Genomic DNA, 11,815 nt, shown 5'->3' on the forward strand with positions numbered 1-11,815 from the left:
ATAATCAGCAGCTTAAAGTGTCTCCAGCCGCTTCCATTAGTGCGACTTGACTCGTCTCAGGTCTGAAGCGCAGACCGACTGTATTTCTTTCTCCCTCGAGTCGTGGTCACCTAACAAACCGCAGAAAATTACATATTAACTTTCTTTTACGCTACGCTCGGCTTTTGTCTCCGTAATGGCGTCGCCTCGGCCGCACAGTCACATCTCCTGTCTGAGATAACTGGTGTTGTAAGTCATTTCTTCATACATGACACGAGCGACCTCCTCTCAAAGTATTTTACGAACATAATCAGACGCATCAATCATGTGGAGGCAGCGGGGCCTGTGTTAATCCTCTGAGTTTGGAGTTAAATGGCCCTAAAGAGTGATGGAGGAGCGGGCTGAGCTCTGTTCTCGGATTAATCTCCTCTGTCACTGCTCAGTCAGCGCCAGCACATCACTCAGGGTTAGTTCAGTCACACCGTACACTCAGAGCTCCTGACCGGGAAGAGTTACCACACGGAGAGAAAGAAGTTCTGCCTCTTTAACGAGATGAAAACAGCGTGTCGTTAGCCTGTTAGCCTGTTAGCATGTTAGCACGCTCCTGTTTAAATGATGTAAAATAAAACCTGTAGTATTATTTCATAGAGGAAAGCTCACACACACACACAGACACACACACACACACACACACACACCAGGTTGGACACATTTTAGGGACATGAAGAAGAAGAAGATCCTCCAAGAAATGACGTCAGCAGAAGAAGAAGCAGCAGCGTTCAGAGAGCAGAGGGTTGAATATCACGGCCTGAGCACGAGAAACTGTTGGAATATTCCTTTAACCGTCGACAGAAGACGTTCGTAACCCTTCAGGTCAGTGACAACATCTTAAATACTTTGTTCTAAAGTCTTATTGAGTAACCTGACGTCCTGGTAATGAGAACAGGTCCCAGGTCACAAACACAACCTGCTGTTGAGCTTCGCCGTCACCACGACAACAGTGAACACGTGGTTAAAGTTAGGGAACGATGGTGGTCACAAACAAAGAGCAGCGGTCTGAACGGCATGATAATAAAACTTAAAACAATAACATTTACCTTTTATAAAGAATAAAATATATTATTATTCATTTATTCCTCAGTGTGTGTGTGAGTGAGTGTGTGTGTGAGTGTGTGTGTGTGTGAGTGTGTGTGTGTGTGAGTGTGTGTGTGTGTGTGTGTGTGTGTGTGTGTGTATATGAGTGTGTGTGTGTGTGTGTGTGTGTGTGTGAGTGTGTGTGTGTGTGTGTGAGTGTGTGTGTGTGTGTGTGTGTGTGTGTGTGTGTCGCTACATGAATCAGACACACAGTTCAGTGTGTTTAACTTCAGATTACCGTCAGCTAATTAACACTAACTCCACTAATTAGAGCGCTGCTGTTTACTCTGGGAGATCACACAGCTGCCTGATTAAAGGAGTAATCCACCCAAATCACACAGGCTACAGTCTGTTTGTCTTCCTCCGAGGAAATATTGGAGGTTTTTGTCAGTAAACACGTTCAGACGATCACAGAGACACAGTGGAAACATGCAGCGCCTCTCTCTGGAATATTCTTCTTATTAATATACTTGTTCACAGGTGTGATGAACAGCTAAGAGGGCTTTATACCGCGGCTAAAACATAAATACAATCAGGACCATTCGTTTATATTTTCATGTCTTTTGCTACTAAAATGTAAAGTTTTTTTTCACAAGCAGCACAACCCTGGTCACACCTGAGGGTCTGACTAATACCTGGAACAATCATCACCATCCCATCAGGTTCTTATGCAATGGAAATGTTCACTCCTCCAAGAAATAGGATGGATCATAGATACGACGGACAGGAGATCTTTCTGGTCCCTCAGCTCAGAGATCCCTTTGGCTCAGCTGTTAGCCACAAAGCTAACGATATGGTAGCCACAAAGCTAACGATATGCTAGCAACATTCAGCATAAACAATGCTGCGTACGGTTGACAATCAGTAATAATTTCACAGCACGTTTAACAACAACAGTAGCAGCTAACCAGCTAACCAGCTAACCAGCTGTGCCACTGTCCCCTAATCAATATGAAGATTTTCACTAACAACCGATCTTCTGTGTGTAACGTTTCTGTCTCTGCAGCCTGCAGCTCTGAGCTGAAGGTGAGAAGATCACATGAGCTAACTTCACCTACAGGATCGTTCTGTCCTGTCAGACTAGAACTCCAGATCACAGGATCTCCCCCCTGTGAACGGGGATCATTGATCTTTAAACAGTTCAGAGATGTGATCAGAGAGTGATCATGTGACCCAAAGGCTCAGTGAGGTCAGAGGGGATCAGTCTACTTCCTGCAGCTTGTGGTGTTCAGAGGATGAGGCTCTGATGGAGATGAGCTAACGTTAGCGTGGTGAGGCCTACTCACTGGAGCGCTAAACTAGGTTTCATTACAGAGGAGTCTACTGACAGATCACTGTCCAGGTGTTAGTCAGGGCCCCAGAGTGTGTTTCCATGGTAACGGATAAAACACTGGCTAAAAGGTTTTTACTCTGAGAGCGAACCAACACATTTTAATCACAGTATTATCATGTCATCACATTAACATGTCAGAATGTTCCTTTAAACGGTCACTGGATTTGTCGTGTCACATGATCAGCTGTCACATGATTTCTGCAGCAGGTCTGGATTACATAATGTGATTCACACACACACACACACACACACGCTCGTGTCATCGACACTTTCTAAATCTCCAAATTAAATCTGCAAACAAATAATTACTCGAGTCAACGAGAACAATTAATCGCGTGAGTCCTCTGAGGACTGAATCTGCATATCTGATGAGCTCATTATCATAACGGCGAGAGAGCGGCGGCCTCATTAATCAGCTCTTTAACCTCCTCGCTCCGACACGCCGACAAACACTCGACGCTCAAACGCTCGGCTCTTCACCTCCTCCTGTTCACACCTGGAGGAGCAGCTCTCTGCTCAGCTGTCTGATAACAGCCTCACATTTCTGTCCTCCAAACACCAAAACATTAGGTTTTTACGTGTTTTAACACTGAAGATGATTTGTCTTCACAGGTTTCCCTCCATTAAAACACAGATGTGAAGTATTTCTATTTTTTTAAACTCTGTTTTTGTTGTTTTCTGACATAAAACAAACCAAAACGTCTCCATGGATACGACGAAATGCTCGACATCATGTGACCAGGAAATAGAAAGAGGCTTGGTCACAGTATGAGTCTGACCCCAGAGACCACAGAGGTCTGATGTAGTGCTGTTTAAATAAAGTTTATTATTATGGTCCAGATCCTCTGATTGGTCGGTATCAGTCTATAAAGAAGCGTCCTCTGATTGGTCGGTATCAGTCTATAAAGAAGCGTCCTCTGATTGGTCGGTATCAGTCTGTGTAAAGAAGCGTCCTCTGATTGGTCGGTATCAGTCTGTGTAAAGAAGCGTCCTCTGATTGGTCGGTATCAGTCTGTAAAGAAGCGTCCTCTGATTGGTCGGTATCAGTCTATAAAGAAGCGTCCTCTGATTGGTCGGTATCAGTCTATAAAGAAGCGTCCTCTGATTGGTCGGTATCAGTCTGTGTAAAGAAGCGTCCTCTGATTGGTCGGTATCAGTCTGTAAAGAAGCGTCCTCTGATTGGTCGGTATCAGTCTATAAAGAAGCGTCCTCTGATTGGTCGGTATGAGTCTGTAAAGAAGCGTCCTCTGATTGGTCGGTATCAGTCTATAAAGAAGCGTCCTCTGATTGGTCGGTATCAGTCTGTAAAGAAGCGTCCTCTGATTGGTCGGTATCAGTCTATAAAGCGTCCTCTGATTGGTCGGTATCAGTCTGTAAAGAAGCATCCTCTGATTGGTCGGTATCAGTCTATAAAGAAGCGTCCTCTGATTGGTCGGTATCAGTCTGTATAAAGAAGCGTCCTCTGATTGGTCGGTATCAGTCTATAAAGAAGCGTCCTCTGATTGGTCGGTATCAGTCTATAAAGAAGCGTCCTCTGATTGGTCGGTATCAGTCTGTAAAGAAGCGTCCTCTGATTGGTCGGTATCAGTCTATAAAGCGTCCTCTGATTGGTCGGTATCAGTCTGTAAAGAAGCGTCCTCTGATTGGTCGGTATCAGTCTATAAAGAAGCGTCCTCTGATTGGTCGGTATCAGTCTATAAAGAAGCGTCCTCTGATTGGTCGGTATCAGTCTGTGTAAAGAAGCGTCCTCTGATTGGTCGGTATCAGTCTATAAAGAAGCGTCCTCTGATTGGTCGGTATCAGTCTGTGTAAAGAAGCGTCCTCTGATTGGTCGGTATCAGTCTGTATAAAGAAGCGTCCTCTGATTGGTCGGTATCAGTCTGTGTAAAGAAGCGTCCTCTGATTGGTCGGTATCAGTCTGTGTAAAGAAGCGTCCTCTGATTGGTCGGTATCAGTCTGTATAAAGAAGCGTCCTCTGATTGGTCGGTATCAGTCTGTATAAAGAAGCGTCCTCTGATTGGTCGGTATCAGTCTGTAAAGAAGTGTCCTCTGATTGGTCGGTATCAGTCTGTGTAAAGAAGCGTCCTCTGATTGGTCGGTATCAGTCTGTGTAAAGAAGCGTCCTCTGATTGGTCGGTATCAGTCTGTATAAAGAAGCGTCCTCTGATTGGTCGGTATCAGTCTGTATAAAGAAGCGTCCTCTGATTGGTCGGTATCAGTCTGTAAAGAAGTGTCCTCTGATTGGTCGGTATCAGTCTGTATAAAGAAGCGTCCTCTGATTGGTCGGTATCAGTCTATAAAGAAGCATCCTCTGATTGGTCGGTATCAGTCTATAAAGAAGCGTCCTCTGATTGGTCGGTATCAGTCTGTATAAAGAAGCGTCCTCTGATTGGTCGGTATCAGTCTGTAAAGAAGTGTCCTCTGATTGGTCGGTATCAGTCTATAAAGAAGCGTCCTCTGATTGGTCGGTATCAGTCTGTATAAAGAAGCGTCCTCTGATTGGTCGGTATCAGTCTGTAAAGAAGCGTCCTCTGATTGGTCGGTATCAGTCTGTATAAAGAAGCGTCCTCTGATTGGTCGGTATCAGTCTGTATAAAGAAGCGTCCTCTGATTGGTCGGTATCAGTCTGTATAAAGAAGCGTCCTCTGATTGGTCGGTATCAGTCTGTATAAAGAAGCGTCCTCTGATTGGTCGGTATCAGTCTATAAAGAAGCGTCCTCTGATTGGTCGGTATCAGTCTGTAAAGAAGCGTCAGTGTCTTCTGCAGGTCGCCATGACGACCTTAAAGAGCCTCATCTCTGCACCTGAGAAGAATCGTTGCTACCTTTTTCCTCTGCTCTGCTCCACAGGGGGATGAGAGGAGAAAGAGACATCACACGGAACCAAAAACCTCCCGGTTATCAAAACCGGAGATGAATGTCGGCGGCGGCTCGGTGAGCGCCATCAATCACGCTCCTCGCCGGCCTGACAGGCGGATATTTGCTGACGTAACTCCGGGCCGGTCAGAGGTCATTACCCCGCTGACTGATGGGAGGTGGACAGAAAGCTTTCAGGTGGTGTCTCCGTGGCCCCGCCCCCCTCTGCCCTGATTGGCTCTGACAGGCTGATCAATGACCCAAAGCTGGTTAAACACTCTGTATGAAGATTAGATACATTTGTACCATTGATTGTTTGCATGATGGTGACTTCTGAGTGTGTGACAGCATCATGGAAAGGATCCCTGCAGAGAGAGACCCAGAAGATCCTTTTGGTTTAACCACAAACAGCCGTACAAAGAGGACAGAGTAACATAACCACCAAAGTATTGAACAGAAATCTGTGATCAGAAAACATGAAAAGTCCTCTGGTTTCACCCAAAAGATCAAACCACCCTGTCCATCCGTCCCAATGAACGTTAATAAGTCAATCAGTTTGGAGGAGGAAGCTGATTGGCTGTGTGGAGGAAGCACTTCCTGTTTGGTGATGTCATCGGTGCCTCCTGCTCCAGCACAGCAGGAGGGCCTGAAATCTGAGTTCATGCGTCACCTTTGATCATTTCCCCTCATGTTGTGCCGACTCTCCCTCCCTAGGACTGTGTTCTGTCTGGTCTGTATTCACTTTATTTTACCTCCCTCCGGGGTGGAGGCTGAGCGTGGTCGGAGGTCATCGTGGTCGGAGGTCATCGTGGTCGGAGGTCATCATGGTCGGAGGTCATCGTGGTCGGAGGTCATCATGGTCGGAGGTCAGCACGGCGCCCGGCTAAACAGATCTGTTCTTTAGCAAACAGCCGCTCACGACACTCATCCATCACATCCATCACACAGAAACGCTGACAGGAGCAGCAGCTTCAGTGCAGAGAGGAAGTCTGAGGACACACAAACAGCCAACGTGTACAAATACATCAGAGTACCTGATCGCCAGGTACAAGTACCTGATCGCCAGGTGGCAAACAAAGCACAACACATGGTGAGAGACATTTCATCAAAATACAAGTCATCTGGACTTTAGAGTAGTACATCAGAGAACATCAGAGTACATCAGAGAACATCAGAGTACATCAGAGTACATTAAAGTACATCAGAGTACATCAGAGTACATTAAAGTACATCAGAGTACATCAGAGTACATTAAAGTACATCAGAGTACATTAGAGTACATTAAAGTACATCAGAGTACATTAGAGTACATTAAAGTACATCAGAGTACATCAGAGTACATTAAAGTACATCAGAGTACATCAGAGTACATTAAAGTACATCAGAGTACATTAGAGTACATTAAAGTACATCAGAGTACATCAGAGTACATTAAAGTACATCAGAGTACATCAGAGTACATTAAAGTACATCAGAGTACATTAGAGTACATTAAAGTACATCAGAGTACATCAGAGTACATTAAAGTACATCAGAGTACATCAGAGTACATTAAAGTACTAGAAGCCAGCGTGTTGAGGAGGAGCTGAAAACAGTCTCTGTGTGTCTCCTGCTGCTTCCATCAATGTTAGAATGAGGTTTTGATGCTGAATAAACTCTCCTGGATCATCAGACTGTGATCAATAACGTCCTGATTCTGGAGAAACGTTAGACAAAACGTGAAATAGGAAATAAACATCCAGTGCAGGTTTCCTGCAAAGAAGAAGAAAATGATTTACAGAAAAAGACCCTGGTCCTTTATTTCTTATTTTTCTTGTATTCATTTATTTCTGTTGTGTTTCCTTCTTCAGGCACCTGATCCTTTACATGAGCACTAACATGTGATGAGCCTGGTGTCTGTGTGTGTGTGTGTGTGTGTGTGTGTGTGTGTGTGTGTGTGTGTGTGTGTGTGTGTGTGTGTGTGTGTGTGTGTGTGTTAGCTGAAGTCACAGCGCCCTCTGCTGGGCTTTACCTGTCCTAACAGGCACAGGTACAAGCCTGGTTCTGTCACATGTAAGGAAGAACACGGTAGATATTAAATTGGGGGGGTCACTGATATGCATCACACTCTACTGTACTACTACTACTACTAGTACTACTACTAGCACTACTACTACTACTACTACTACTAGTACTACTAGTACTACTCCTAGTGGTAGTACTACTCTAACAGACACAAAGACAAACAACATAAACGTTATGTACAAATGGATTTAAATCACCCAGTCTGATCGATCAGCTGCAGATTAAACAGAAATAATAGTAAAAATGATAATATTGATAATAATAACAATCAAAACAGGAAAAAGAAAGACAGCTATCCTTCAAAATAAAAGCAGACACTAAACCAAAAAAAACTTTAGTATAAAGTACAAAAACAGAGGACATCAAGGCTCCAAAACAATCATGCATTGACAGTTTAGTCGTAAATTACTTGACAGACCAAATTTTTACACAAAAACATATAAAACAAAAAAAGCGATGTGAAAGATTAAACTGGTTTTAAACACATGCTGTATCTCTTAGTCATGTTTAAGAGACATTTCCCTTATTTTATTACTATCATTATTAGCAGCAGTAGTAATAGTAATAGTAGTATTTACATAACAAACCTGATTTCGCAGTAAAAGTCGCAGTAGTGATGTCAGGTCTTAGTATCTGAATCAGTTTTATTTTGAAATGTGTAACCGGAAGTCTTACCTCTGTTGTTAGCTTGTTGTGGAGGGAAGCGGCTAGCCCAGTTAGCCCGGTTAGCTCTGTTAGCCCGGCGTGCGTTTGAAGGATAGTTTTCTGTGGTTATTAGTTCTTCCAGTAGTTCCCATCATGGCGTACCAGCTGTACAGGAACACCACTCTGGGAAACAGCCTGCAGGAGAGTCTGGACGAGCTCATCCAGGTGAGTCTCACCTCACACGGGACGGCTAACTTCCCATAGCTAGCTTACATTAGCATGTTGCTAACCGCAACCGCACAGACCAATGACGCCAGTTAGCTCGCAGCAGGCTAACTTTAGCTAGTTAGCTGCGGTTTGCGTCAGCACTGATTTGTTCCAGGCAGAAGTTAGTTTTATATTTGTGTGAAAACCCTGCAGTTGTTACCTGCTGGAGCTAATTAGCGACATCTTAAAAAGTGAGGCCATGCACGCTGAGAGGAACCAGAGTTTTTGCTAGTTGATGCTAACAGCGAAGTTAGCATCAGGTTCTAGCTTAACTACAGGCTCTTCCTCGGTTCTTTACTGACGGACAGGTGTTGTTCTAATGAATAATGTCTGTTATGATGCTTCTCCGACTGCAAACAAGAACCAGGATCGTTATGAGACCTGGTCCTGGTCAGGGAGGCAGATTCATGTCACTATAACACAAAGAAGGAAACAACAACTGAAGCTGCTTAAAGACCAACTAAAACTAAAACCCTGCTTCTGAGACCTGATCTCAGGTGTGTCCTGGTCAGTGATTAACCGTCATCTTCAGGTAAATTCATCAATGGTGCTTTAAAATGAAAACATCTCCCTGTTCAGACAAAAGTTAAAGGAACAGTTCAGCGTTTTTCCCACAGAGATGTTCAGTCAGGCTGACGTGGCTAGCTTAGCTTACATTAGCTTAGCATAAACATTAGAGGCTTCTCCTGTTTAACCTGGACACAGACAGACAGACAGACAGACAGACAGATACTTGTGACGGTGTGTTGGGGCCGTTTTAGGTTAAAGGAAGTAATAAATCTCAGCAGGGGAAGTGGGGTTAATATACCAGGAATAAAAACACAAATTCACATAAAGCTTGGCTGTTCTTTGGGATCATAAAGTCAGACATGTTGCTCAGTGGGTTTGGTCGTGTGGGCTAAGAGACCGTGTTCCTGCTGCCGTCAGGTGTTGGACTGAATGTGGTGTGTGTGTTCAGACTCAGCAGATCACTCCTCAGCTGGCTCTCCAGGTCCTCCTCCAGTTCGATAAAGCCATCAACACGGCGCTCGCCAACCGAGTCCGCAACAGAGTCAACTTCAGGGTGAGCCCACGTCCTTCCCCCGACGCCCCCGGCCTCCACCCCTCAGACAGATGTAGTGCGGTCAAAGTACAATATGTCCTTCAGAGTACAAAGTATAAATCGGTGTGTCCTCCCCCCGTCCCGCAGGGCTCCCTGAACACCTACCGGTTCTGTGACAACGTGTGGACGTTCGTGCTGAACGACGTGGAGTTCAGGGAGGTGACCGACCTGGTGAAGGTCGACAAGGTCAAGATCGTCGCCTGTGACGGAAAGAGCGAGTCGACCCAAAACAAAACGGATAAATGGTGAGTGGGAAGTCACCACGTTTGATTTACAGGATTATTAAAGGAGAATTTACCCCCATGATCCTCTGTGTCCTCATCCTGGTGTCTGAGTGACTGGTAGGTGGTAAAAGTGTTGGAACTGGTCCAGTAGATCACCTCAGCCAGCAGACACCAAACGGGCTGCAATGGCTGCAACGTGATCCTTTGGGACAACTGCACCTGATCACAGTAGGTCCACTAAAAGAGCTTGTTTGATCCACTGACAGGCTCAGAGTGTTATTCTAAGTGTGTGACAGCATCATGGAAAGGATCCCTACAGAGAGAGACCTGGAAGATCCTTTTGGTCAGGGTCAGCTGAGGTGATCTACTGGACCAATTCCAACAGTTTGTTTACCTATCAACTCTTTAGACACTAGTGTATGTAGGAATGGGCCGGTGGTTTTCCTCTGTGTGTCTTTCTCTGTTTTAAAGGTGAGTTTCTGTGTTTCTGTGCAGATTCCACGGCTGCAGAGTGACGACTCTTCGTTTGTTCTGGTGTCAGATGGACTCACAGATGGACCTGGACTGTACATATAATTTATTACAGCAGAGTCACAGCTGAGAGAGAGGTGTGTGTGTGTGTGTGTGTGTGTGTGTGTGTGTGTGTGTGTGTGTGTGTGTGTGTGTGTGTGTGTGTGTGTGTGTGTGTGTGTGTGTGTGTGTGTGTGTGTGTGTGTGTGTGTGTGTGTGTGTGTGTGTGTGTGTGTGTGTGTGTGTGTGTGTCAGAGTGGACCAGTCACTGTATCCACAGCAGTTTATCTTCTTTTTTATTATCAGTTTACAGGAGGTTTGTGTTCAGTTTGCTGTTATTATTGAGCTGGATCATCTTTAATAAAAACTTTATTTAAAACACACAGAGGTTCGGTTCTGTGAACTGAGTCACTGAATTCATCCTTTTTGCTCGAAAGCTTTGAAAAGTGTTTGAATTTCTTTGATCGTGACATCGTTGGTGAGTAAATCAGACAAAACGAGCCTGAATCAGCGTTTTCAGTTTATTAAAACATCAGGATTTCACATCATGTATAAAAGAGTGCATCTTAAAAAATGATTACAACGATCAACATTTAGGGAGTTTGTTCCTCAAACGGGACGTATAGAGAATATAAATAGAGTCTGAGTTTACTGCAGAGAAACGTTTAGCGTCTGTTAAAAGGCGTCACTGGAGTTACTGGTGTGTGTTCACACACACACACACACACACACACACCAGGAGCAGGAAGAGTTTCTAAAATATACCTTGTGTATTTTGAATACTGCATGTGGTCTCACAGAGGAAATGGCTTCTGTTTCCAAACATCAAAACACTGAAAAAGGGCTGATGGGAGATAGACAGAGATATTTACAGTGACGTGTTCGGTAGATTTCTGTTAGTTGAGATGAGACGTTTGAGGATTTGGACACATGTCTTAAGCAGTAACTCCAGTTATTTTAACCCTGGGTCCTCTCTGTTCAAATCCTGGTGTCTAAATGACTGGGAGGTACTAAAAGTATTGGAACTGGTCCGGTAGGTTGCTGTTATATCGCTCCCTTTAAAGGCGCCAGGCTCCATTCAAAAAACCAGTCATTTTACCTCACAGAATACAGGAGTTGCTGTTGTACTGCTGCCTCCATCAGTCAGTTTTTAGTGTAACTGTATGTTACTCAAATATTGTGTTTGATCAAAACTAACAAAGTCACACAATAACACAAACTGATCAAAGCAGCAGCAGAGCAGCAGCTCCTGTCTTCTGTTCTCTAAAATCCCTGTTTTAGTGAATGTAGTCTGGTGTGTGTGCAGAGAGCGATAGAACGGCTGTTTGTGGTTAAACCAAAAGTGGTGGAGTTGATCTACTACAGACTACTCTACACTTTTGCACCTTCGAGTCACTCAGACACAGAAACATATGACAGTAGGACCCAGGGCTGAGGAGCTATCGTCCAGATAACTAGCTGCTCCTCCATTATGGCGCTCTAGAAGCCACAGAGACAGAAACCAGGCCTCCGACTAGAGTTCAGCTCTAAACGGCGTGCAGCGTCACGGCTCGGACAGTCCAACAGGAAACAAGGACGTCAGACTCATTTGGTGGCTGATGTTTGCTGTTAGGAGTTTACCTGAGTGTGAAGAAGCTCTGAGCCGCACGGTTTCATTATTACTGGTTTTGGTGTCTTTCTAATCCAAGTTGAAGTTTATCAC

At 44.6% G+C, this 11,815-nt stretch overlaps 1 protein-coding gene across 1 annotated transcript; it reads left to right on the forward strand.

The window, feature by feature from the left end:
- The first annotated feature begins 8,061 nt into the window (after positions 1-8,061).
- gtf2a2 (general transcription factor IIA, 2) lies at positions 8,062-10,370 on the forward strand. The gene is made up of 4 exons (XM_070834056.1): positions 8,062-8,235; positions 9,236-9,340; positions 9,467-9,624; positions 10,099-10,370. Coding segments are annotated over exons 1-4 (336 nt in total). The 5' UTR covers positions 8,062-8,163; the 3' UTR covers positions 10,100-10,370.
- The last annotated feature ends 1,445 nt before the right edge of the window (positions 10,371-11,815 follow it).

This window comes from Pempheris klunzingeri, chromosome 1 (assembly GCF_042242105.1).
Source record: "Pempheris klunzingeri isolate RE-2024b chromosome 1, fPemKlu1.hap1, whole genome shotgun sequence".
Taxonomy (NCBI): Eukaryota; Metazoa; Chordata; class Actinopteri; order Acropomatiformes; family Pempheridae; genus Pempheris; species Pempheris klunzingeri.